The sequence below is a fragment of the Trachurus japonicus genome, chromosome 1, assembly GCF_045865225.1.
Source record: "Trachurus japonicus isolate A0001 chromosome 1, Traja_1.0".
In the NCBI taxonomy this organism is placed as follows: Eukaryota; Metazoa; Chordata; class Actinopteri; order Carangiformes; family Carangidae; genus Trachurus; species Trachurus japonicus.
The window spans coordinates 14,086,827-14,114,175 of record NC_140907.1 but is presented as its reverse complement, the minus strand read 5'-3'; the positions used below and the strand labels follow the sequence as shown (position 1 = coordinate 14,114,175).

The 27,349-nt window shown below is 40.5% G+C and overlaps 4 protein-coding genes across 5 annotated transcripts in view; 2 read left to right on the top strand and 2 right to left on the bottom strand.

Annotated features, from left to right (window-relative positions):
* Window positions 1-10,657, top strand: part of evi5l (ecotropic viral integration site 5 like) — a 32,504-nt gene extending 21,847 nt beyond the window's left edge. Inside the window, exons 13-19 of one of the 2 annotated variants that reach the window (XM_085774215.1) lie at window positions 2,479-2,595; window positions 3,433-3,573; window positions 3,688-3,864; window positions 4,292-4,438; window positions 4,618-4,713; window positions 5,013-5,108; window positions 8,340-10,657. In XM_085774215.1, coding sequence (XP_085630341.1) covers window positions 2,479-2,595; window positions 3,433-3,573; window positions 3,688-3,864; window positions 4,292-4,438; window positions 4,618-4,713; window positions 5,013-5,108; window positions 8,340-8,657 — 1,092 coding nt within the window. In that variant the 3' untranslated portion in view covers window positions 8,658-10,657. The remainder of the gene's footprint in view (window positions 1-2,478; window positions 2,596-3,432; window positions 3,574-3,687; window positions 3,865-4,291; window positions 4,439-4,617; window positions 4,714-5,012; window positions 5,109-8,339) is intronic. The other variant, XM_085774205.1, reaches the window with a different exon arrangement.
* A 4,082-nt stretch (window positions 10,658-14,739) lies between these two features.
* Window positions 14,740-20,495, top strand: LOC146991538 (uncharacterized). Its single transcript, XM_085791588.1, has 6 exons — window positions 14,740-15,186; window positions 18,361-18,660; window positions 18,790-19,034; window positions 19,453-19,578; window positions 19,688-19,853; window positions 20,108-20,495. Exons 2-6 carry the CDS (start codon window positions 18,402-18,404, stop codon window positions 20,284-20,286), a joined length of 975 nt encoding a protein of 324 aa, XP_085647714.1. The 5' UTR covers window positions 14,740-15,186; window positions 18,361-18,401; the 3' UTR covers window positions 20,287-20,495.
* Window positions 20,496-22,943: 2,448 nt separating this feature from the next.
* Window positions 22,944-25,242, bottom strand: LOC146991537 (lysozyme g-like). Its single transcript, XM_085774179.1, has 5 exons — window positions 25,108-25,242; window positions 24,793-24,909; window positions 23,508-23,728; window positions 23,269-23,419; window positions 22,944-23,194 (listed from the first exon to the last, which is right to left on the bottom strand). Exons 1-5 carry the CDS (start codon window positions 25,109-25,111, stop codon window positions 23,049-23,051), a joined length of 639 nt encoding a protein of 212 aa, XP_085630305.1. The 5' UTR covers window positions 25,112-25,242; the 3' UTR covers window positions 22,944-23,048.
* A 463-nt stretch (window positions 25,243-25,705) lies between these two features.
* LOC146991536 (lysozyme g-like) lies at window positions 25,706-27,252 on the bottom strand. The gene is made up of 5 exons (XM_085774191.1): window positions 27,103-27,252; window positions 26,815-26,883; window positions 26,480-26,676; window positions 26,234-26,384; window positions 25,706-26,144 (listed from the first exon to the last, which is right to left on the bottom strand). Exons 1-5 carry the CDS (start codon window positions 27,104-27,106, stop codon window positions 26,014-26,016), a joined length of 552 nt encoding a protein of 183 aa, XP_085630317.1. The 5' UTR covers window positions 27,107-27,252; the 3' UTR covers window positions 25,706-26,013.
* Window positions 27,253-27,349: the final 97 nt, after the last annotated feature.

Below are 27,349 nucleotides of genomic sequence, written 5' to 3'. Positions count from 1 at the left end.
GGGCTGCTTTTGTGTTCAAAATCACACATCCTGATTCAGTTAATACCAATTTGTTAAAAGAAAAAAGAAAAAAAAAACTAAAAATGAAAGTGTTTGTAAAAATAGAGAAAACACTGAATGACAAAACCCATTTGTCAGTCTCACTTTCTCTTCCTTAAAGCAGTAGCTGGACTTTTTTGTAAATATTTTTTTGTTTCTGGTGAGCAAATAAAATCCACTCATCTCGTCTGTTGGTAAAATGTCAGTGGAGTCAGTAGCCACTTCACCTAGCACAGCATAGTTTAGTTCAGAGACTGGAAACAGTTTAAGACAGCGCCTCAAAACTCACTCAGGTGTTTAATCCACATTTATCATAACTGTTGTTCATTTCATATGGTTCACACACAAACTGTCTCTTCATCTAAGGTCAGATTTAGATCAGTTTGACTTGAATGAACCACTTGCAACACTGATTGTCTTAAGACTTCAGTGGAAATTTCTAAGTTTAAATGTTTGCAACACAAACCACCAAAACATAACATCCGTTTTGCAACCCAGCTACAGGGGACGTGTGTTGGCCCCAACAACAACACCACAAATTTTCTATATACAGATTATATGAAAGTTTTTTTTTTCTCATTGCACCGCTCCTCAGTTTTGAGCATGTTACATGTTAAAGTTTATCAGGTTTGACTTACAGCAGCACGATAGCTTCTATGATGTGCATAATTCATATTTCCCTAGCAAAGTGATAAGAAACCTGATTCACATGCAGTGCCATGGACTTGTCCGTCTGTCCCTCATTCTCATAAACATGTCCCAGGAGGCCTTGAGGGAAATTCTTAAAATTTGGCTGGAAGTATAAAATTTGGTAGTTAAAATCAGAGTCACTGTGACCTCCAAAAGTACCTCTTTTCTTTATTATAACAACATTTAACATACATTTCTAATAGGATGAAATGATGAAGTCACGACATAGGGGCCTGCTTCATCATGTTCTGCTCATCTGGCCGTCATTCAACACCAGGAAAAGGAGACCGTGATCATATTTCCTGCAGTTTATCTGATTGGCGGCAGCATACAACCACAAGGCAGTTATTCAAGTTTTTCTTTCACTTTTGATATGTTAAGTACATTTTAATACAATCTAATATGAAATGTACCAATAAAAACTACTAAACTTATAGGTTCAGGATTATTACTTTTACTAAAGTAGAGCATCTGACTCTCCACCACTGGGATTTGAAACATTTCTGTATGGCCAGGGGGGCTGAATAATCTTCTCTGCCTCTACATGGTTTTTGCAGCTGCTACACAGTTTGACAGTGATTTTTGATGGTGTCAAAGAATATAAATCAAATCATCATATTATTTCTCATTTGTGAGGACCATAGTTATTTCAGCTGATTTGCTGCACACACTTACAGCCATTAGTAGTGACTGTAAATAAAAAAATAAAAAACCAAAACCAGCACTTTGTTGCTCTAGATAATAATAAGCCCCTGTGGTCAGAGCAGGTTGTCCTGATAAAGAAATCTACAATTTACCTCAGCAAATCACACTCACAAAATCCATCAGTGTATTTCTCTTTTCTTATGTTACGCACATTCAGACAGAACAGAGAACAAGCAAAAGTCTTTTTGTGTCTCTGATTTAATATTAAGGCTCTTAAATGTCACCCATTGTGGCTTGTGACTTTATTCCAGCTCAGATCAGCAGCACCCATCTCCCAACTAGAGTTCACACACCTCCGCACACTCACGGTTCTCTTTGATAATCAAGACTGAGATGCCCACAATGACAAATCGAGACTCTTTTACTCACGCTATGTAGTTGCCCAATTTCAAGCTTTGTATTTTGCCTCATAGGAAAGTATTTTTCCACTCAGTTACCTGTGTTTTTTTCTTCTGTTCTCACGCCTGTATCTTTGTTTTTAGTTGCACTTTGATGTGGTGGCATGAAAATGTGCAGTGGCTATATTCTGACATCATGTCTGGGGCAGCAGTGTCCCTTGATTACAAATTAACTTTGTTAATCAGCAATTTTGAAGTCGGGCCTCTCTATCGTCATGTGCAGACTGCTGACGGAACAGGAAAATCAACTATGGCAACTTTGTTTTGGCCGAAGACAAAATTAAAAGCCCTTAGCGATGTTCATTTTGCCAATCATGACTTGACAGTCCCTGACAGTGTCTGAATATTCAATTTTCTGTTAAGTTTCTCAGCGGGAAGAAAAGAAAGAGAAAGAAAAAGAGATATTAACAGCCACAACAGCTGCCTCAGAATTCACACCTATTGTGCGGTCATCCTAGCTGAGCTGAACATCTAGTCACAACAAACCCTATCAACCTGTCTGTGTGCATACAGTATGTCATTTCCATTCACCCAAACAAGGTCCAAGCAAGTGAACAATATTCTCCCTAGTTAACACAAGCAGATGTCCTGCCCCACTGAGCTATGATCCAGGCTGCCTGTGTAACACCAGCCATGTTTATTGCAGTACACGGAGCAGTTTGTGACCAATCTGCAGACCCAGCTGGAGCAGTCTAGACTGAGAGAGGCCGAGCTGCTCGGAGCGCTGAAGGAGATGCAAGACAAGGTGCTGGACCTGGAGAAGGTGGGCATGCACACAGACGTCCATGTTAGTGTGAGAGAGTAAACACTGCGTGAACAATGAGCAGAGGGAGCGGTAGTGGGTTAGTGAATGTGTTAAAGATAAATAGTGAGTAAGTGTCAATCCACAGTGAAATGTGTGAGGTTTCATGCTTTCGCTTTTACTTCTTTAGGTGTTGAGACAGAACAGCTCTTCCCCATTCTGACAATGATAATTTAACTTTTATGTAAAACCGGAAGCTTGAGAAGGCAAATATGTCTCAATGTTTGTTTGATATTCTTGGAACTTTTATTATTCTTGATAACAATATTCTTGGAACAATTATTGCATAGAGTCCTACTGACTTTGGTGATCCCCTTACTTTTTTGGTTTTGAGTGAAATGTCTCCACAACAATAGACACCCCCCCCTTCAGGGTGGGTTCTTCTTACAATCCTGCTGGCCCTGTCACTCTTCCTCTAGTGCCGTAATGATAACTTTTGAATCAATCTAGTTCTTAATGACAATATTCATGCAAAATTATCATTCCTCAGCAGTACTTTGTGCTAAATAATACTGTGTTTGATCAAATGTTACCATGTGAACACACTGAACTAAGATGATGGAGCAAAGTATTGTTTTGTGGGTATAATACTTAAGTTTTCGCTTTAACAAAAGTTACTGTTTGTTTACATTCAGTATTGCTCTCCTGAATGTATTGTGTGAATCCTCGAGGTTTAGCAAAGACCTGAATAATTTCAGTTCTTGACCTCTCCCATACAACAGCCACACAGAGCTGCTGGCATGGCTGCGGACAAGTCTTGCTAAACTGAGAATCTTGTGAAATGTTGTGTCCATCCAGAGGAGCAGCTGTCTGCCTGATGAGAACAACGTGGCCGCTCTGCAGGAGGAGGTGAAGCAGATGAAGCTGAGGGAGCTGGAAATGCTGCGTTCCTTCAGAGAGATGCAGGACACGGTCACTGAGCTCAACCAGCGCTGGCAGGTAACACACACACACAACCTGTGCTCTGTCTTGTAAAACTCAAGCATGTGCGTGTTCAAGTGGCCCCAGTGTGCAGCGGCAGGAACGTTACACCTGTTCACTCTGTTTCTGCAGCATCATATGTCCCGTGGCAGCAGCACTGGCGGTGGGGGCGGCCACTGGAAGGAGTCCCCGAAGAAGAACGCCATGAACGAGCTGCAGGACAAACTGATGACGGTCAGACTGAGGGAGGCCCAGGGCCAGGCGGAGCTCCGGGAGGTCAAACTAAAAGCCCTGCAGCTGGAGGGCCAGGTCTGACACACTGCACAACTACATACTGTCAGTCACGCATGGAGGGTGTGCACACAGTCCAGTCCTTTTCCAACATACACAGATCTGTAGTGCAAAATCAGTGCCGTTTAATTTGTTTCAGACATTTTTATTAGAACAGTTTTAATGAAAGCATCAGGGTAGTGCAGCAAGTATTGTTAATTATAAATACAACATGTTTTTCTTCTCTCTGGTGCTTAAAATAATCAATAAAAAATACTGACAGATTATGAACCGACAATAACTTTGACAGTAAGTTTAAGTGACTGGACTGACTCATTTGCCGACTGGACAAAATAAATAATTTCATGATGTCACCTTTGGATTAATGAAGTTCACATTGATATTTCAGAGACTACAGTAAAGGTTTTTTTGGATCCCTACTCACCCTCTCACCTCTTCCCTCTAGAACCAGATCCACAGTAAGCTGATTGGTCGCAACGAGCAGGAACGCTCCGCCCTGCAGGACCGGCTCCAGATGTTGGCCAATCAGAACAAAGCTCTTCAGGCCCAACTCAATGAGATGAAAAGGAAGCAAGCCGAGTCCGACTGCAAGGTCTGGATAGGATAGGATTAATGTCTACAATAGTAGGACACGTGATTAGGTGAAGGGTTACAGCGGGACAGTAGGACAGTGAACAGGGCACTGAAATCCAGTATATCACTGTCAACCTCACTGTCTTGAATTCAGTTGTTATTATCTGTCTCTTCCTGTCTTCTGACGTGCACGTGTAGAGTAAAGAGGAGGTGATGGCCGTGCGACTGAGGGAAGCAGACAGTATGGCTGCCGTGGCTGAACTAAGGCAGAAGATCGCTGAACTCGAGATACAGGTGTGTGTTCCTGATATGCAGACCACTGATATATTCCCACTGTTAATTTAAAACCAGAAGTACAATATATCACTACAGTATATCATCACATACAGTATAATAGAGAATATGGTAGAGCAGGATTGTGTGTGGGTCTTGAAATCATGGAAAGTAATTTGTTCGGACAGGTGGTGGGTGGACGATTTAGACATGCATGCGGATTTGGATGACATCAGAGCCAATCAGCACATTATGGATCTGTATATGAACTGATTTATTTAACAGAGACTTAAACTTGTGTGTGTCGATGTGTTTTTTAGAAGGAGGAAGGGCTGATCCAGGGCCAACTGAACCACTCAGACTCCAGACAGTACATCACCCAGCTCCGGGACCAGATCGCTGAGCTGAAGAATGAGGTAGGACACACACATACTTGAAGACAAATGTGCACAAGATTTCTTACAGTTGATACTTTGGTTAAAAATAAAAAGCTAAGGAGCTTCACAGTGTCCTTTTGGTAAGTTTCATGTGTGTTTTCCATCTGTTTCCATCTTTAACTGTCCTTCCCGAGAATGAAATTGATCAACTAATTTGTTGATATTTAAAAAAAAAAAAAAGATAGTTTATCAGTAATTGCAGTTCTAACATCTTTCAGATGCCTTAAAAACTAAAAATGTAATTTTTGACTCAATAGGAATGGTGTTGATGTTAGCAACAGTAACTTGTTGTTGTGTTTTTTTAATTTGTTTTGACCTAAACAACCTGTGCCAAGTGACCTATCAATTTGTTTGACATTTTTGTATAATGATTAAAAAAGAATGGATGGCATATATAGGAAAGTCCATTACTTTTCCCAATCAATTTCTCTGTGTAATATGACAGTGAACTTAGGTATTGTGCTGAGGTACAGTAACTTTTTTCTAGAGCCTTGAATGTACATTTATTGTGATCACCACTGCTTATAGCGCTTTGCACAGAGGCGATGATGTAGGAAGGAATGGGAACACCCAGGTTTTGGGGCATGTCCTGTGCAGATTTACATATAAGTCAAATTCAAAGCAACTTAGTTTTTGCTGCTGGTGGCCCGGTCACTGTTTCAAACTTGTATAGCCGTAGAAACAGAAAAAAAAAAAACTTCTGAATGAGAACTACTTTCTTTTGAAATGTGACTGTATAAAAAAAACTTTGTACATCTGCTTGCTACCCTTTTTCCATCACTATGAATGTAGTCAAGTAGGAATATGGCATCTCCTCTCTTTAAACCCATTTGCTAAGATGTGATTGGTCAACTGTCAATTGGCACAACATGTTTGGATCATCTACTGATGTTTCTCATGTTTTTCAAACACAAAGTGCATTGCCTATGCGCATGATTTTATTATTTAACCATTATAAAGCTGACAAACAGGGAATTTCTGTTGATTGATGCTTCAAAATGTCATCAGGCATGTCAGACGCACGCAGTGTTTGAATACTATATATATATTCATGCACATCGATATGCTGCAGCCTTGGTAACCGACACCACAAAAAATCTTGTCATCTACATGCAGCCTCACAACAGACACCACTTCCACCTGCCACACTCACAGTTGTGTCAGTGTCTTTCTTGTAATAAGAGCCCACTGCTCTCCCCCGGGTACTCTATTCTCATCATTTGGTTCTCAGTGAACTTTAATTCTGAAACATGAGTGAGTTTCAAGAGAATATGCGTTCCAGTCAGATTCTTTTTTTCTTTTTTTTTCTTTCAGTCATAGGCGGGGAACCCACAGCTGTGTGGCTTCTCTGCATAGTTGAGTGAACAACTCACTGTGGGATTGAAAACAAAAAAACTAATACATATGGTAACTGAAATTTAGCTGACTTCCAAGTTTTAATTTCACTTGGCAGCTACTTGTGGTCTGAAAGCATTCAGTGACCTCTCATGTTTCTGAAGATTCCCACCCCGTTGTAGAGACACACAGTTCTCACCGTACGTACACCACAGGGTTTGTTCATTCAGAGAGTGGCAGTGCGTGACTATGAGGGAACTGTTGCTGAAGAGTGAGGGGGTGTTAGGAGACACTGCCCTGCCCTTTACCGCTCCTCTCCCTACCTCTTTTTGCTTTTCATCAAAGCGTGATGTTTTATAAAAGGAGACTGAAACTTGCGTGAGCACGGATGAGGAAGCAATGAACCATTTAGAAAAATCTCAGTGTAGGGCGCTGAGAGATGGCCACATGATTATGAGACATATTGACAGTCCTGATACATAGTGAGATGATCTCACACACACATTTATACTGCAGGTTATTCATTGTGTTTGATGATGATTTAGTGATTGGCATTCAGAGTGTCATTTTAGAACTGCAAAAAAACAAAAACTAGGAAATGACCCCAAAAAGCCTGGCCTGTGCTCTCTAATTCGCTGTAGCTTAAAAAGCAGTCAGACAGAGTCAAAACATTTCCATTGGTTAACCACTGGTTTCCCCCTCCCCCCCCCACCCTGCAGCTCAACTGAGTGTATGATCAGGGGAAAACAAAAACCTCTGAGATTTGTCATGAGTCACTGTGGGACACGCAAGACGAACACGTGAAAAGCATGCATGTGTCAGTAAAGTGCCAGACGAGAACAACCACCATGATCTCAGATCTGTACATGAGAAACATCATCATCCCTGTACAGTTTTGTTTTTTCTCTCCATCTAACATCACAGTGAGGTGGAAACATACTGTACATTGCTCTGATTTACATAGCTACGTAGGCCCCGCTGCCCTAATTGAACAGCCTCAAACTGGTAGGCAGAATACAGGTCAGTGGGTTTCACAATTTTTTTTCTTTACCCACCAACCTGTTAAAAACCCCCAGCGCCTGACATTTAACGCTTTTGCAAAAGTTCACACAGTACACACACAGTTAATTTAGTTTCTTATTGAAAAATAGATAACATAAAGATTCTTTTTGTGTTTTCTCTCCTTGAATATTGTCTTTGATCTCTTTATATGCCTCAGCCCGGGCTGAAGGAATTATGTCTCCAGGTTGTCGCTCAACTGAACGTCCATCCATCCCGTTCTCCTGAACGTGATCTCTCAGCAATGTTTTAGGGAAGGTCTTTAAAGTTTTTTCTAAGGTCTTTAAATTTGCCACAAACATTCGATTAGACCTTGTTGGTCAAGTGTCACAAAACCTGTTTGAACATAATATCTCAGGGACACCTCAGGGGAATTGAGGCAAGCAACCACAATGCAGCAACTCCATGAAGTATGCATTCACTAGAGGAGCCACACTGTTTCATTTGCCGACTGGGTTTCAGTTGAGACTATTCAAGTTTTCTCTTGTTTGAGTAACATTTGCTAAGAACTATAAAGCTATGGGGATGGCTTGGATGAAGGGTTAGGGTTAGTGTTTTTTTGTTTTTTTCAAGATTTCTAGTTCTCTGTGCACCTTGTTAACTGGTGAAGTTGTGCCGGATACCCCACTCATCATTTTTCTAAAAAAAAAGATCACCTTTTATCACCTTTTTTTCACATATATACTACAGTATAAACTTTATAGAAACAACATGCTGTCAGTCTTTAAAATCTGACCCTCCCTTCATTTCAGCAGATGTAGGTACAGAACCTACCTGTAGGACCCATCAAAGTGAAACCTTCTTCTCTGTGTTCAGATCAGGGAGCTGCGAGGACAGAAGGCGACCCCCAGCTCCAGGGTCACCAGCGGAGGTGTGAGCACCAACTACCAGGACCTCTGCCTCGCCAGCCCCGCCTCCGCTGAGGGAGACTACCTGAGCTCGGATGAGGACCTTCTCCCCAGCCCGCTGCCTCCCAACGCCCTCTACCCTCCCCTGTCCGGGCCGTGTCACCCATCTGCTCGCCTCGACAGCGAGGGCAGCACAGACAGCGAGGCGGAGGAGCGCATGCTGACACACCCGGACCCACAGCAGCTGTACGGCAGCATGGTGTGTGCAGAGGGTCTGGATAACTGAGACCCGGAGGGTGGGCGCGAAGAATCCATCGGATTTCTTTGACCTAATGAGACGCTGGAGCTCTACAGGACAGGGCTGCTACTGTAAAGTGGGACTGCATTATCCAATCCAGTCCCCCTCCTCGGCTTTTCCAGTGTTTACCTTTTACTTGATGCAGACATAACGGCATTGATCGGACCTCTTTCGGTCATCACTACGTGTAGTCTCCGCCCCTGTTGATGCCTCCACCGCCTTGTTCCCCACACTGTCCATTCCCTGTCGAAAAGGTAATATAAAGCCTTCCTCCTTGTTCCTACGTGTAACCGCGCTAGAAACTGTCCATCAAAATACATATCCATCCAAACAAAAGCATATGACACACAAACAAACTGCGTCTGGACCATAGAGACTGTTTGCTGCTTGAGATCCACCATGGGACCTGAACCTGTGACCGTGACAAGGAGCGAACCGTGGGTAGACAGACAGGAAAGAGCTCCTCCCTGTAAAATCAATAATGGAAACCTGACCCACTGTATGCTCTGTCTACCCTTATATAACTCTCCTTCCTGATTGGTTCGGAGTTAAATTCATCTTTATCCTCTCTTTCCTCTTTTTATGGCTTTCTTTAGGAAGACGCACATCCATTGTCACTGCCTTCAGGAAAAAAAAAAGAAAGAAAAAAAAAACTCCTGTCAGCCATCCACTCACAAAAGAAAACTCAAAATGGTGATGAGGATGAGAAGCAAAGGTACAGTGTAGGAATATGTACACATCAAACTCTTGGTTTATCACAAGGTGGCATTCATAAGTGATCCATGAACACTTTAACATACTAAATGTGCGTGTTGTCTGTGTCTGTGGTTCGCAGATAACAATACAACAGCTCATGTCGAGACATATTCACCATAACCCACAAAACATGAAGGGAGATATTCAATGTTGCCAAATTGTTTGGTTTTAACTTATTTATATGTTGTAATTTATTTTGATATTTTTTTTTATTTTTTTATATATCTATATGAAACTATAGGAGCGTAGAGATACTGACAGAGGCCAAACTTTCTACCGCGTCCTTTGTGCCAACCAGTCGTTTGTTACAGGTTTACTGTGACACCGAGTGTTTCAGAGGTGGACAACGTGCTGCTATGATTTTCCAGTTTTACTTCTTCCATATTGTTCTTTCTGTTGGTTTTTCTTTTTAATCTTTGAACAGTTTCACATGATTTTCCTCCTGGAGCTCTATTTAACGTTTATCTGTGATGGGAACCATGAGGTTTTCCTTCAACACCAAACACTATCATTTTCTGTGTGTGAGTTAAAGGCTGACGTTTTGAGAACTATGTTTATTCGCTAACAGTTAACTGACCGCATCACTCGCCCGAACCATGTAAGAGCCCATCTGGTTTTTACACTTCAATTTTGAAAGCAAACTGAACTGGAGCCATGAGTAGCATAGTATTAAATGCTAAAACACAGAGTAACACTGGCACAAATAAAAACAAATGACTCAGTAATGTAATTTATCTTAAAACATGACAATAGCTTACTTGAGCCAATACTGCAAAGAGTACTAAAAGAGCAAGGGATCTTCTCACTGCTTATTGATTTCATTTTATTTCTCAATTTATTTCCTTTCAAATGTAAACAAGTTAGATGTGTTAACTGATGAGCAGTTTACCCTCGTGTCTGTTAAGCTGAGCTAACGGTCAGGCGTTACAGTGGTATAAGCCCTTTCTTCTAGGCGAATAAACTTGTTTTCAAACACGTTAGACTGTCCCATAAAGGCAAGAAGATGAATCCGGGTAACAGTGCTGGTCTGGAATCACCCGTTCATGTGCACATATCATTTAGTAAAAAAAAAAACTAAAGCTGCAGCATATGGGCCAACGGAAGTGGAGCAGTTCATCTTGTAAAGGACGCCTACAAAAAGGCTGTCGTCATGACTGGAGAGGGGGCGTATGGAAGATATTTTACATATGAAACATTAATATATTCTGTGTAGAGAAAAGGTGTAAAATGTATGGAGAGTACAAAATATTCAGAGTGACAGGAACTAACATATAGAGAGAAGATTTAAAGCTGTCAGGCAGCTGGCGGTGAGAAGAAGAGTGTGTATTTTCCAGACAGGGTGTCATATGTGGAGCAGTGATCTCTGCTTTTTGCACTACAGAGAGAGAGAGAAACTCGGCTAATGACATGAAGCAGTGAGAGATGGTGTGGATTAATGGTGGGACCATTTCTTTTTATATTCAGTTCTTTGGAGGGAAAGTCAAAGTGCTTCACTCCAAGATTGACCATCCTGACTTTGTTTCATTATTCCTCAGAATGATGAGAAGTTTCTGTAAGTGATTTAAAGGCCCACTTTATTATTTTTAATGCAAATAAAATAGAAAGGATGGTCAAGAGTATAATTATCATCATCTCAGAAATGAGGAAATTGGATCTTCCAGTCATGGCTATTAAAAAACTAACAAAGAGGATGTTGGTTTGCCCACCGTACTGTTGCAAATAACAGTTTTTTAGTGGTCATTGGTGGGTGTGGCAACCGAAATCTCTACACTGGAATCAGTTTTAATGTCTGACCTTATCAGTGTTGTACAAACGGTTTCAGTTCAGTCCACTCTAGTTCTTAGCATGTACAGATCGTCGACTGGCATCAGCTCTGTTCAGTATGAGGTTTAAAGCCCTTAAACTCATCCACTTTGGGTCATAACTCGCTGAAGTGATCACTATTCTTTGCTCCGTTTTCCCAAAGTCCCAGAAAAACATCAAAAGATAATCTATATGAATAGAACCATGAAAAACATTGTTTTTCAGCATTTTAAGTTCGATCAGAGCTCCTCTGATGACATCATCGTGTTGCACCCTCTTCTGCAGTTGCAGGTTTGGATCTAACTAAAGACTGAATTTATTCACTTGTGTTCTCTTTTGATTATTTTTTCTGGAAATTCACAAATGAATTGAAATCTGGTGATTGTTGGCTGTTTTCTTTAAGCTTCTTGGTTAAAATATTGAAGTGACAAATCGTTATATTATTTGTTCAGCTTCACTGTAAACATATGCACAAATTGCTCCACTTCTAACCCAGATTAACCCTTCTAAAAAAAGGTGTGTTTCAGATTTAACCCTGGGACCTGTTTGATAAAATCGAGGTTGTCAATACCACAGGTTTTGCCAAATCTACCACGACTGAAATCTAAAGCAAATAATTTAAATATTTCAGTTTGCATTTCAGTCAAAAACCACAAACTGTTTGTGGGAAGCTCTCATTCAGGACTAAGTTTCCTTTCCAAAATTAAAACTAATCTGCACTCAGATCAGTGCTCATTGTCCTTTAACACGTAAACACATCTGCACACTGCTGTTCAGTGATGGTGCTCTGTTCTCACCACTGTCTAAATTCAACTCTCTCTACTGTGATGAAACATTTTGATATGTTTGTAAATTACTTTTGAATATGGTACTAGTTGTCATCCTCAATATTATTTTTTATAATTACCATTAGTATTTTGTTTTCTCCTGCTAACAGCATTATATGAGATGATAATGATTAAACATCATAATGTGCCATAAAAGTAGGTAGATTTACACACTATGCTAAATGACTCCATGTATGTTTAACGAGGGTTTCATCAACCAAGTCAGCCACTACAGCCCTTCATTAAACAGCCATGTAATATAAAGACGATTTTGTGTGGATTGAAAAAACGATCACACTGTGTTGCTCCAGATGTATCGTGTTGAACCTGGAATCGCCCACCACATGTTTTCCCTTATTCAAAGTGGAAATTACAACAACGCAGTACTAAACCATGAGAGGTTTTCCTTGCCGACCCTCCCCGTCCTGGTTAGTCTGGTGTAGGATTTCTCAGATTTACGTGCTGTATGTGACAGCTGTTTGATATCCACAGCATCATACCCAGGAACCGTGTCCACCCTCTCTCTTTCTCTCTTGCAGTTCAACTGATGTTGTTGTCAAATATATTAAATGACAGTAAAGATTATATAAATTCCAGTATGATGGGGAAAAATACATTTCAGTGTTCTGTATCCTATGAATGATACAAAATAAACTTTGACATTGCACCTTTGCAAAGGCCTGATGTTGTTGTTCATTACTGGGTGATCATTTTTACTCAGAGCTTTTAAATTGCAAATGTTTTTTCATGGATTTTGATCCTTTTTTCCGTTGGGTCCATGTTGACCAGGTGCAGGTTCCCCCAGCTCTTAAGCTCTGGTTTAACTTGAAATTAATGTAATAAACAAGCCTCAACAAAGATGTTAAATGTTATTGTGTACTTCAATAACATGTAGATTCTGTAAATGCCAAGTGTAACTGTTTTGAGGTAACATCAGCTCACCAATATATGACTTGTTTAAATTGAATAGTGAAGGAAGCAACATAAAGTAAGCTCAATTTGTCAACATTTGTGTAAAAATAATTTTTGAATTTAAAGCAGAAGTAAGCGATATCGGTCGTTTTGGCTAATGCTGCGTTCCAGGCAGGCTTTTGAAACCGTAAATTACAGCTTCAAGTCACGACTTACGACTTTGTAGCGTTCCAGGCAACCCGTAACTCGCGTTTCTCCGGCCTGTTGCCTGTGAAAGTCACTATAACGGCCACTCGTAACTTCTGACCCGTGAACTCGTACCAGATCGAACTGGTACGACTTCACAGGTCGGAAAAACACGAGTTACGAGTTGCCCTGAACGCACCATAACGTCTTGTCAGCCGATGGAGTTAGCAGCCCCCGCCCTCGTCATGGATCTATTGGTCCTCGTCCCTACGTCGCCACATTCACGCGCGTCCCTTGGCTGCACACACAGCCCTTCATGCCGTTCTCTCTCCTCATTGGATAAAACTTGTAGGATACAAGAAAAGTTTTCTCCTCGGCTCAGAGCAGAGCAGAGTGACTGACAGACCCGTGTTTCAGTCCAAACACTCTATGTAAGTGATTGCTGTCGGAAGATATAACTATTTAAGACTTATATTAACACAAAAATATTGCTTACTTCTGCTTTAATTTTAAAATGTGATTACTTCCTCCAATGGAGTTATGTTCTTACCTTTGTCTGTCAGTTTGTCAGCAGGATTACACACTGGCTCATCAAATACGTATCCACTGATGGAAATAGTTCCTAATTAAAATATAGTATTTACTCCTGTTTGCCAAAAAAAAACACCAATATCCGTCTGTTTCAGAAAAATACTTATTACAATCTTTTCTACATGACACACCAGGATCAATCCACTCTGACACTTTCCATTTTGAGCATGTAAATATTTAACACATGTAGTATATTTTTCTGAATGCAAACAAATATAATGAAAAACTAAGAAAAAAAACAACAACTCATTCACCAGTCTCACCACCCATTCAGACTTCCCTGCTCTGCCTGTGGCACTCAGCTTCAGGTCTATAGCTTCGTTTCTCAGTCCTTCATTTTTCATAAGAGTAATTCTAAAAAGTAATTTCCTGAGCCAGATGGGCACTGTAGTTTTTGGCAAACATCACTCAAACAGGAGTGAATAGTGCACTTGATGGGGACTATTTTCAGCTGCAGATGAATACATATTTGGTGAGTCAGTGAGTCTTTCACTCTACAGGATGGTGTATGTGGGAGTGACTCACAATAAAGCACAGTGCCCTTGTTCATCCGAAAGAAGGAACATGTTGACCCAGTGCACTATTGTGGTTAATTGATTTGCCTTAAGAAGTGGAGCTCCGTGGCCCAGACCAAGAGGATACATCAGGGTTTAGTTACTCAGATAATGCTTCATAGTAGGATCATTTCATTGTTGATACTGTTTTCTTTATTTCATTTAAATTCACACACAAAGAAACTGAAACTATAAACAATTAAGGGTAAAAGGGAAATGATAAAGGAGCTGCCCGTTCCACGACCTCCTCAGTTAAATTTGGTCACATTTTCTCCCGCTGTACCTCTTTCTCGTTAATGTGAATGGCAGTTTCACTGAATTCTTCAGGAAAGGAAACTGCTGTTGCACCAGCCAGCTTCTTTTTAAGGTGACCCCTATGGTCTATTTTGAAACACAACTGTGTCAACATAGTGTGTCAAAACTTTCTGGAGAATTTTCAGCACATGCTGTCCAGCCTCTTCCCCTCACATGGGCTTTATCTCTCCTCTCCATATTAATCTGATGTTATGTTAAGTTTGTACATCACTGCAAAATGTCCGCAAAGTGCACAGAAAGGTTTTAGACAAAGTTTTTAAAAAGCAGATTCAGACGGGGTTCGTGCTACTGTGAGAGAGCAGTGTTTGGGTTTTAGTGTGTGAGGAAGCAGTGTGGTTAGTGTCTGCTCGGAGGTATCACGGCTGAAACACTTCCTCGTCCTTCACTCATCACTCCGACCTGCAGAGAAGAGCAACGGCTCACAGCCCGCTGCACAGCAGTCTGACCTCATGTGACACACTGACTCACTTTGTCTCCATCCAACTTCATATAGACTCATCTCAGTAAATTGATGTGAGAAGTGTGTGTGTGAGTGTGTGTGACACAAGGAGCACTGTGGGAATATAAAATCTGGTGAGTATCTGAATAATTATAATGTATCTTCATAGCTCTAAAGAGCTACATTTTGGTTTGGTTAAAGCTTTTTATTATTCTTTTTTTTTTCTTTTAACATGTATGTATTGTTTGACCAATATAAATTCGATCTGTGATTGTCTGTAACCGTGAATTCACATGACAGTCACTTTCGTAATTACCTTCATGTGACTCTGTGGATCTCATGTCTCATTTATTGAATAATAATAATGATAATGTTTTAAATGAAAGTTATTATTGTTTTATTGTGTTCATCAAAGTTCATAAAGCCAGTTGTTTATGAGCTATTGCTAAAGCAGCTGAAAAGTTTGCAATAGTAGAGCCAGTCATTTTATCACAGCACCTTCAGTCTTCCAATAATATAGTGACATACATGTTTCAGGAGGTTTTTCTAAATTTTTCTAAATCTATTTATTTATTTTGCTACTGTTACACACAAAAAAATGCAAAAGAGACATGGAGCAAGACATCAAGATCAGATTGAGATTGAGTTTGAGCTGCATAAGAATATGCAGCTTGAGCTGCATAAGAATATGCAGCTCAAGTTGTTATCAATGTAACTGATACCATCTTGTTTTCTATTATCATCTCTGAGAGAAACTATCATGATTAGAGCCCAAACAGACGACAGCGTGTCTATGTATGTGTGTGTGTGCCTGCCCAGCAACGCTTCAACTGCTGTATTTGGTCTGCAAGTGTCAGTGGTTCAATGACAGAAGTTAGCGCCATAACAAAATGTCATGATAACTGTTAATCAAAATGACACATCACACATTAGCGATTAATTAACTAGCACAGGATGATGATGCTGTACTTGTTTCTGTGATAAATCTCTATGTACTGTGTGTGTGTGTGTGTGTGTGTGTGTGTGTGTGTGTGTGTGTGTGTGTGTGTGTGTGTGTGTGTGTGTGTGTGTTAAATCAGTGTAGAAATAACATACATTGAAGGTTTTGCCACTCTGCACTGAAACCCCACTGACACCGTCAAACCTATACGTCCAGAGCCCACACTGTGATGCTGCTCATGTACTACACCTTTGTTTTGGGGTTCATATTGTGCTCTGAAATAAACAGAACAACATACAAAGTACAGAAATGAAGTGTATTTCTGTCCCTCACAGCTGATTCAGCTCATGAAAACTAACTCTTAAATCCAGCCACATCAGCTTCCATTTCTAAACAAATATATTTTTTCTGAATTTTCAGCTGTGCAGCGTGTGTAGTACAAACAAACATCTAAGGTGCACATTACAGTGCTGATGCCAAAGAAAAAATCATTCCAGCAATTTGTTTTGGCAAAACATACACCGTAAAATGAAATATCAATAATTTTTGGGGAAAATGATGACATGATATGAGAAAATATTTGCGTCAAGGTAAAGCGTACTCCTCCAACATTTTCATGAGCGAGCATCAAAGCGAGAGAGCTGAATGTTTTCCAATGGGCCGCAGCAATAAAGAGGTACTTTCTTATCAGTGTTGATCAGGTTATATTTATAAGGGATTATTTCTAGAATATATGATTTGGGCACAGGTGTGTGTGTGTGTGGGGGGGGTTTACATTTACTCAAGTGATGTACATCAGTTCTGAGGTACTTTACTAATATGTAATATTTCAACATTTCAAGTATTTCAACATTTCAGAGGGAGCTCGGAGGGCAAGTGGAGTTACTCGTTATTTTCAGATAAGGTTTTATATTTAACAGTTGTTTGCATTTTTCCTCTAAGCTTGTTGGTGGTTTTGTTTTAATAACCGAATTTGAAGATGTAGATGTATGCAGAAAGAGTAAGGAAAGGTTTGCGTGGCACTGCTTACATGTTTATCATCTGAGCCAGGTTGGAAACAAATAACAGCTTTAAAGCTTTAAATGTGTTTCAACTTGTCTCTGTGGAAATAAGTCTTCTGTTTTCCATCAGGGGACGTGGGAGTTGTGTGAGATATGTAGCTGTAAATTTGTTTTAAAAGAGAACACCACAAGTCACAGGTTTCTTAAACTTGAAGAAGTTCAGTCATGTCACATTAGTGTCCTCCACTGAACTCCTCTGTAGCTTCACCTCTGCTCAAGTGTGAGCGCTGAGTCATAAAATGTGTTGCTTTTAAGTGATATAGTTGCAGCTATCATAGTTGTCACAAATGCATCATGTGAGAAGGTCCAAATGTCAGTTTCATTCGAGCTCTATGTGGAAGGGAACTATATGGGAGAGCCTGTCAGAGCAAAACCCATCTCTGCAGCCTTTAATGTCAAGCTACGCTACTGATGTGATGAAGATGATGTGACGACAGGCCACCTGGAGGTTGTCGAGCAGAATTTAAACACCTGAACCTGAAGAAAAAGATTCTTCGGTGTGATGTGAGAGAAACTGACTTTGGACTTAAATGCCAGGTGACCCTAAGGAGCTGAGAGGAGTCAGAGCGGCACAGAAAGCTCAACGAGGAAAACTTCGCCTTTGGTGCATTGTATTACTGACACAACACGACACTTATGACCAAACCAGTGGATTCAGGATGAGAGAAAAACCCGCACAGACCTAAAAGCTCACAGCTCTGTTTACAGTCAGAAGTGAATCAGCTGTATTGTGATATCTTCAGGAAGCATTTTCTACGTTTTTCACTCATTACATCCATAAAGTTCCCATAAATGACATTTGATTTTTGATTTTTGATTTTTCTTTCTTTTTTTTTTTTTCCCCAAATACAACATGTAGAAAAAAGACAAGGTCAAAATAATTTCAGAAACAATGCAGTCATCAATATTTCTCTTTTTCTCAACAGCAGTAAAATATGTACAGTGTATAACATCTGTTCAACCTGTTATTGAACTCAAGCAGGAAATGGTGCTGCTGCCCCCTCCTGGGTAACATGAATATCTTGTGTAACCCTTTGATCCATTATTTCAGTTTTTAACTTAAGTTACACTGTGTCAGAGCAGTTATTAAATACTGACATCGAAGACACATTTAAAGTATATTTTTTTATAAGTTGTATACTTATGGAACCAGATAGATCCAGATAAGGAAAATGTGAATCTTAACAGCTCCATTAGTGACAACAGGCCGTGCCTACATGTGTTGTGTTGTGTAGCTGTGTATTTGTCTTTATTAACACGGGTATTTGTTTTTTCATTTGTTTATTTATTTGTTTGTGGCCCTCCAGATGACCTTTTCAAGAATAGTTTAAGTCTTCCTCCTCCCTGAATGATGCCTCGTTCCTTTTTGGTGAAGCGAGGAGGGTTGTACCACCCTCGGTCCGCAGCAGGAGGTCCCAGCCCTGGATCGACCCCTGTGACACTCAACCAGCTGAAAAATAAGATGGTCCCCTGGGACGCATCTCTGGAGTGCTCCACTGCAGAGGCCCCATACATCAACACTGTGTCCATCACATTGTTGCAGCAGGACCCTCCTGCTACAAGTAATGAGAGTGGGAACCTTCAGCCATTGAGTCCCAAATCGTACGGTGGGTGACCGAGCTACTTCATGTTTGTTGTGTATTTAGATAGGCTTTTCATTGATCCAACATGACATAATAAACAACACAAGAGTCGATATCTACATGATCTTCTTACTCTTCTGTGTTTCCTCTCAGACTATAGACCTGCGAAGCCCTTCACTCCTGTCAACCCAAATACCTTAAGCCCCGGGGAGAGGGGCAGCTCTGGTCCTCCCACCACAGCGATATGGTCCATCCCTCATGAGAGCTCAGGATATCCAGACAAACTGTCAGTGGGCCTGGGAGACTTCACTCTGCAGCCTCAGATCCTGAGGGAGACCAGGAGCAGTGGCAGCTCCAAGAACAGTGCTTCGAGACAAGAGTGTCCACTCTGTAGAAAAGTACGGCATCACTCCTGAACAATAGATCAACTGAATATCAAAACAACTGTGAAGGTTCATGACATGGCCCCACTTTAGGATTATTACTGCTAAACCCATTCAATACAGCTGAGCATGATGCACAAAGTCCACTTTTGACCTGATGGTGGTGCTAAAGGAAAAGGAAAGAGTTCATTGGTGTTGTAACATTTCAGACCACCTTTGCCATTGTCCACTAAAGGGCCAAATGATTCAACATTTAAGAGTTACACAGCTTCATGTACATTTCTCTTCTTTACATTAATATAGTTTGCCTTAAAAGATTGTTGTGCAAAGAAATGTATTCTCTCAGGTCATTACCCTCCTTCTCCCCCACCTGATAGCTACAATTATTTTAGTAGTTTTTCCATGTTAAAATGTATTTATTTTCTCCTTGTAGATATTTTCATGTCTGTCTAGTTTGAAGACTCACATATGCAAGAGTCATGGAAGCAGAGTGCCTCTGTCAGCAGCGTACATCAAGTCCAGCAGGACAAACAGTCCACAGTCACCGTACAGAGGCAAGGTCGGCATCGTATTTATTTATTTTTTTATAATCAATTATTTGATTACTTTACATTTTAATGCACATATGATGTACAAGAGGAATTTGCATGTTCTTTCTTTTATTTTAGGAGAGGACATTTGGCTGTACAGTGTGTGGGAAAGTATTCAAGCGCTCCTCCACCCTCTCCACTCATCTGCTCATACATTCAGACACTCGTCCATATCCCTGCCAGTACTGTGGGAAAAGGTTCCACCAGAAGTCGGACATGAAGAAACACACCTTCATTCACACAGGTAATGCCTTTTATTCTGTTAGACATGAGTGATATGTTTTCCCAAAACATTTGAAGTCTTTTGTATGTGTGTAGGCCTAACAAAAATCAGTTTGTACACTCAACTACATGGCTTTTGAATTATTTGGGGGTTTCAAAAAGCTGGTTGAACAAAACAAGCTGTAGCAAGCTATACAGATTTGTAACTGACTTAAAGAGGGTTATACATTTAAGTACTTTCCTACAGTATGTATTCACCTCTGTGTTTTACTGTAGGGGAGAAGCCCCATGTGTGTCAGATATGTGGGAAGGCATTCAGCCAGAGCTCCAACCTCATCACCCACAGCCGCAAACACAGGGACGACCGGCCATACCGCTGCCCCCGCTGCCTCTACAGCTTCCAGCACAAGACAGACCTGCGGCAGCACCAGGAGCAGCACTGCACCTACCGCTGATTCTGAAAAGAGCTGAGTCACTGTCATCGGCCTTTTGCAGGAAGCAGTGGAAACACGTTCAGGACAGAAAGCTACTGACTGTGTTGTCTTTATGACCAAGTCAAATCTTTTATCCAAAGCTACTACAGAGTGTTCAGTTTAGCTATAAGAAATTAGACATTTTCAGTGAAATGCTGTACATTGTGCATAATGGTTCATCTATCTTCTCTGTAATCTGTGGTCATGTGAAATCAGAGCTCCCAGGTTCATGTGCAGCTGGATGTTTCCATCTACAGCTCTGGTGACATTACGTGATTTTATTACATCTCATGTTTTAAAAGCTTTTGAAACAAACTGCTAGAATTAATGTAATGCACCATCAGTATTGTGTCAACAGCAGAGCAGCTAACTACATGGTGCTATACTGCCATGGTTCCCAACATGGGGTCTGGGCCCCCCCTCATGGGGGCAGGGGGCAGTATGTTTGTGCATATTAAAATGCAAAAATTCTAACAACACACCCAATTGGATAATCAAAATTATGTATAAACAAAGAGAATAGGAACAACCACAACTGCTGTTTATTCTTGTAAATAAAAGTTTGCAACTGATCACTTTATTCTTTTGATGCACCTCTACAGGCAGGCTCTGTTTATTATGTTTTTCATTACATGGCTGTCGAGATGCAATCCATTCAAATAAGAAATGATTAATATATATATAGAAAATAATACAATGCATAGCAGCAGCTCCAACACAAACAGTCCAGTGTTTCCTCTGTATGAAAGTCCAGTTCATTGTCCCTTAATGCCCTCATAGCAGCAGAAAAATACTGTTTGCTATTTGTCCCTGGAGTGTCCACTTGTACAGTATGAGAGCCATGGCCAACAGAGCGGCTGCATGCTAGGGTGGGTGTGTTTATGGTTTAATTTCCCTGGCCGAAGCATTCCTTTCCCCTCTCAGACCCGGATAACGGGGCAGGAAAAAAGACCATGTGATTTACAAGAAACAGGTCCCACTGACTGTAACAGGCACAGGCTGTTGCCTGTTTATCTATATGGTAACATTCAGACACAGGGCAATTCAAAATTACAGAGACATGGAGAACACTAAAACATTACAATGGAAAAAATAACAATATACAGTATATGAAGAAATTAGAATTTGTAAACAAAATATTAAGAAAGTGAAATTGAAGAAGGAAAAAATGAAATATTTTCACTTTTAACTGATTGGACATACTGTTTTGAAATGACTCCTCAGATCTGAAGCAGGTGGCACAATAGCACATTTTATTTTATTGTGGCTCACAGAGATAGTCTAACAGATGAGTGATATCTCAGTTGGGGTACCTGAAATTGCCCTAGGAATAACTACCTTGTACCTTGGTGTTGTCTTGGGGGTTGACATGGACAGGATTTCTCCCAAATGAACAAACCAACTAAATAATTGGACCCCAAGAATTATAGCCTGTCCTGCTGAACATTTTTCTCTGAAGCTCCAATATGAACCTTCATGATGTCTCAATAGAAAGAATCTGCAAAGTTTGTTTGATTATTTTTCTTCTTCACACCTGCACATGACATTAGCAAAATACATGAGGACCTAAAGAGACTTTACAGCCCCAGCACATGCTCAGACGTGCCACATTAATGTGCATTACATTGGTTTTCTTTCCTGTTATGGATAATGAAAATTGAACACCTTTGATGTTTTTCAGTGGTCACAGCTGTATAACAATAGAGATATCGTATCAGGTCAAATGAAACAGGAAGCAATTCTCTCTAGGTCATTGCTTTCGTTTTAATTATAGCAACTTGTGGAGGCAGGTGGGTGTTTTGCAGACATGCTGTTGGTACAGTATGCATGAAACCAAATATATTTCTGATTAATTAATCATATCACATTGCTTCCCTGCCTTTGAACCTGGTAACCTGGTTGTGGACTGTTGACATTTGGGTGTGGATTTTAAAAACACCCCTCTTTTTGTCAGGCTGTCATCCTACTTGTGATGAATTACTGTTGAAACAACAGGAGGAAAACAGCTGTTTAGGTCTATAACACAATGTGAAATTATGATATACAGTATGTGATATGATGCACAGAAGTAAGTGGGAACACATACTTAGATTGAAAAAAAAAAACATGAATGAATGAATGAAATGGATGAAATTGATACAAAAAAGAATCCAGCAGTTTATTACACAGCCCTACAGTGAATATTACTGCAAAATATCACAGAGGGAGTTCACTCTGAGCCACATACACATATGTATCATTTGTGGCATCATGTTTATACGACATGGTTACATATCTTGTATTTAATTGTGAAAAAGAAGCAGACTAACAACTGAAGCAGAAGGGAAAGATGTCGGGATGTCAGTGGCTTGGTAGTGGTTTTCCTCACCACCCCACGAGCCATGAGTGAGTCCATCCAGTAGCTAACAATTTTATGATTTATTTCAAACTAATTTTGCCATCCCACCTGGAGTGGAGCCACTTCACTAGCATGGCTAAAGACCACTGTGCCTGATCTGCATTTTCTTACAGAGGAAAGATGGGTCTGTCTCATGTCTCTTTCAGCCAAACAAAACTTAGAAGCTGTTTTTAACTTCTGCTTCTACTGTGTGCTGCAAGTTATGAAAGTGAAAGTTCACAATGAGCCACACACACGGATATAACACTTGTCGATTCATTTTTATTTAGCAAAATTCTGATAGAAAATGTGTATTAGGCTACATAGTGTTTTATTGATCATTTGAAGACTTTTTGTTGTTTCAGGTTCAGTCATCATAACCATTCTTTATGAACCAAAGAGCTCTGGCCACAACATCATTGGAGTAGTCTCCACCTGTTGTGTTTTCATCCACGTCATCTGGGTCGTCAGATCTCACCGCTCCATCCCCCATGTTGTAGGCTGCGATCCCTCCTGCAGAGACCAATCAGACATGAGAACAAACCCAAACAAAATGTGAAACAAACAAACGATTCAGTAAAACAAACCTTTGAGTTGCTCCTCTTCGCTCCAGTCTGGAAACTTTTTCTGGATACGTTTGATAAAATAAATCAAGATCTCCGTGGCTTGGCGGAGGTGGTCCAAACTGTCCCATTCACCTTCAGGTTCATGGTTACCTCCATCCTCGTCAACATCAATCTACAGATTGGGAATTAAATCCCTGTTATTGTATTGTAATGTGAGTCTCTACAAGGAGGATATGAGTAAACACAGTAGTCGTTACAACCTGCATCAGTCCAAAAGCGTTCCATCTATTTTTCCTTGGGTTCCAGTCTCCTCCACCTCCAGTGTTTTTAATTGCCTCTCCAGCTCTAGACTCTCTGGAGATGATGGCAGCAATGAGCGCTGGATGGATGTCTTTTTCCCCTGAAACTGTGTAGATTTTACACCTGTACTTTCTCATTGGCCCACTGTCATTCTCTGCCATGGCCTGTGATGCCCTGACACCTTGTAGAGAGAAATCCAACAGAAAACATCATAATCATTAACAAATGCACAAACTATGGCATTTTTATTAGTCTCAAAACTCACACACATAAACCTTGTGCACATATGTGACACAAGGGCAGACCACAGAATCTGAGAGCATCTCTGCTCAGTTTTTAAACGAGCTATTTGTACATTCAATGTGTAGGCCATTAATTAAAGTCTCTTTTTTAAAATGTAAAGAATGCACACACAAAAATACATAGACACAATGTAATGACTGCTAAGGCTACAAACCATAGAAACTTTTTTTTTTTTTTTTGATTATGAAAATGATTATTTTTCTTCTTCACACCTGCACATGACATTAGCAAAATACATGAGGACCTAAAGAGACTTTACAGCCCCAGCACATGCTCAGACGTGCCACATTAATGTGCATTACATTGGTTTTCTTTCCTGTTATAGATAATGAAAATTGAACACCTTTGATGTTTTTCAGTGGTCACAGCTGTATAACTATAGAGATATCGTATCAGATCAAATGAAACAGGAAGCAATTCTCTCTAGGGCAGGGTCATTGCTTTCGTTTTAATTATAGCAACTTGTCGAGGCAGGCGGGTGTTTTGCAGACATGCTGTTAATTGGTACAGTATGCATGAAACCAAATATATTTCTGATTAATTAGTCATATCACATTGCTTCCCTGCCTTTGAACCTGGTAACCTGGTTGTGGACTGTTGACATTTGGGTGTGGACATAGAAACTTATTTGGCCACACAAGGGTATGTAGGCTACAGTCTACAATTTAGAGAAACTTATGGACTATATGCACAGCTCCACTACTTCCTGAACTTAATGCTGCCCGTTTCCTGTCTTATATTATATATTATTGGACAGACTAATCCAGGTGTGTCTGACCTGGATTAATCAGTTTGTCCAATAATGTAAAGACAGGAAACAGAGGAGCAAGACGTAGTGGAGCTGTGTCTCGAGCCCGTTAAACACCATGAAGCGTGAAAACATAGTTGTGTTTTTCTACTTTTTTTTCTGTCGTGAACGTGCTCCTCTGCTGCAGTGTTTACCTGAGTATGACAGATTGTCTGCCCTCGCTGTTCTCTCTGAAGCTCCGCTGGTCTCAACCTCCTTGATGTCTCCATATTTAGAAGTAGAAGAAGGACAAGTAGAAGACGAACTGCTACCTACAAATGATATGTTGATGGGATTATTTTTCCTCTACAGCACATTGACGTTACAGTAGCACTTGAACTACAGGAAAGTGAAACTGAAAGTAGCCTAATAGCCTACCGTTACTTTAACATCCACGCCAAATGCGTCAGCCACGGAAATGTAGCCTATGTAGGCATGACACACATATGTAGCCTAGGTATATAACTCACCCATTGCTCCTGTTTCCACGAGTGGGTGAAACCGCTAAAACAGATATTGGAGGGGTGGTTGTCCACGTTTATCCGCTCTTTCCGAAGTAGCCTACCCCATTATACCTAGTAGTAGATGTCAGGATTTACGCCCACCGACAAAATTACACGCCCACTCCCCCAATGACGTAATACATCAGTTATCAGAGGCGCTAAATTTACACACTTTCTTGGGGGAATAATAGGCTACATGATGTTTATTTACATGCAGTAAAGGCAAGAGACCACACTCACTACTTTTCTTGCTGCTGTTTTATTTATTTACCACCAGAAGAGGGCACACACACACACACACACACACACACACACACACACACACACACACACACACTGAGGGAGTTAACCAGTGTGACGTTAAACAGCTGCTTCCAGTTGTCCCACCCAATGTGACATGTTTGTAAACCACGGACAGCAGGAAATAATAAGTAATGTGTTATGTAATGAGCTCATAATTTGCAGACCAGAGAGCCTATTCTGCCACTAAACATAAAAAAAAACAATCAAAAGTTACATTTCGTTTTCATTTTTTGAAGTTTATTGTCAACATTGTGGTGCATTATGATGATACTGTACAGTCTTAAACTGAGCATTGCTGATTGCTGAAGAACTCCTGAGATTATAAAGAAACAATCAAGTGGAATGAAATAATTGAAACAAAATGCACTAAATGGCTGAAAATTCAACAATCAAGAGTCAAGCTGACTCTGAAAATTTACAACAGAAAAGTTCATGTCTGCTCCCTCACTGCATTTTCTCACAGAGAGACAGTGGTGCAGATGACTGTAGCCCTAACTTTAATCTCTAATGTTCTTTTTTTTTTGACACAAGGACATGGACAATGCAGAATGTTGTGAAGACCTTCAGCTCTCAAAAACCATTGTTTTTGTACCACTGAGCTCTGGCCACGACATCATTGGAGTAGTCTCCACCAGTTGTCCGCTCATCTACATTGGTGGAAGTGACGCTTCCATCCCCCATGTTGTAGGCTGCGATGCCTCCTGCAGGGACAGGCAGAAATGAGAACAAAGCCAGACAAAATATGAGGAAAGTTGATGCACATAGAGTCGAGTGATTCAGTAAAACAAACCTTTCAGCTGAAGCTCTCTGTTCCAGCCGGGAAATTTACTGCGAATACGGTCAATGAAATAAACCAAGATCCCAGTGGCTTGACGGATGTGTTCCTCGCTGTCCCAGGCACCCTTTGCTTCATGTCCACCTCCATTGGGCGTAATATCAACCTACAGAGGTGAGAGTTAAATGGGATGAAGTCATTGTACTGTAATGTGAGTGTCTATTGAGGAGAAGTGAGAAAAACAACAGTAGGTGTTTGAACCTGCATCAGACCCCAGGCTCTACCCCCGTCTCCCCAGCCGTTGTTCAGTGCATTTCCAGCTCTGGACTCTCTGGAGATGATGCCAGCAATGAGAGCTGCATCAATTCCAGTTTCGCTTGCCACTTTGTTGATTTTTGACCTGTACTTTCCCATTCTGCCTTTGTCCGTCTGTGCCATGGTGTGTGAGGCCCTCACACCTTTAAGAGAGAAATAGAATAGAAAACTAAAAAAAATCAGTGCCACAAACACCTGTTTGCCTCTCAGTGTGTAGCTATAGAAACCCCAGAGAGACAGATGGTTAAATGATTACTTTTCTACAATACTTGTGCTTTTACCTTCGTATCCCAGTCCGTCCTGCTTAGAGGTTTGCCGTGACGCTCCAGTAGTAGGAATGCTGTTGATGCCTACAATTGTTTAGTTCAGGTTATTTTTCTACATATGCAGACATGAGGAAATGAGTACAAACCACAGGAATAATGGTTCTAGCAACTACTAAAATACAAACTTTAAGAATACTAATGTTATGAAAAAAATGTTTATAACATATTAATGTGATAAGATGCTGTTGTTCCTACCACCCAAGTACAGTACGTTCAACAAAGATCAGCTGTAAAACAACTCACTCATTTTTCCTGTTTCTTTGTCTGATATTCTTCTTCAAGCTGAAGTGTGAGAGCTGTAGCTCTGTGCTCTGCTGTCCTCTCTCTGGTATCAACATACAGGACAGTTTACATTTATACACTAACTGTACACTTTCATTTTCACTTTCACAATGACAGTTTCATCCTGTTGTTGTGGTTGTATTTCTTCCTATAGAAAGCACCAAGCAGCCCTGGTGAAGAAACCCAGCTGAATTAAAAGAAATGGTCT

Coding starts and splice junctions, on each gene's coding strand:
- LOC146991538 (XM_085791588.1), top strand. CDS start 18,402: ATGATGCCTCGTTCCTTTTTGGTGAAGCGAGGAGGGTTGTACCACCCT. Junction 19,579..19,687: donor AGTCACCGTACAGAGGCAAG/GTCGGCATCGTA, acceptor CTTTTATTTTAG/GAGAGGACATTTGGCTGTAC. Junction 19,854..20,107: donor ACACACCTTCATTCACACAG/GTAATGCCTTTT, acceptor GTTTTACTGTAG/GGGAGAAGCCCCATGTGTGT.
- LOC146991537 (XM_085774179.1), bottom strand. Junction 23,729..24,792: donor AGACAATCTGTCATACTCAG/GTAAACACTGCA, acceptor TCTCTCTACAAG/GTGTCAGGGCATCACAGGCC. Junction 23,195..23,268: donor CGAAGAGGAGCAACTCAAAG/GTTTGTTTTACT, acceptor TGGTCTCTGCAG/GAGGGATCGCAGCCTACAAC.
- LOC146991536 (XM_085774191.1), bottom strand. Junction 26,677..26,814: donor GGACGGACTGGGATACGAAG/GTAAAAGCACAA, acceptor TCTCTCTTAAAG/GTGTGAGGGCCTCACACACC. Junction 26,145..26,233: donor CAGAGAGCTTCAGCTGAAAG/GTTTGTTTTACT, acceptor CTGTCCCTGCAG/GAGGCATCGCAGCCTACAAC.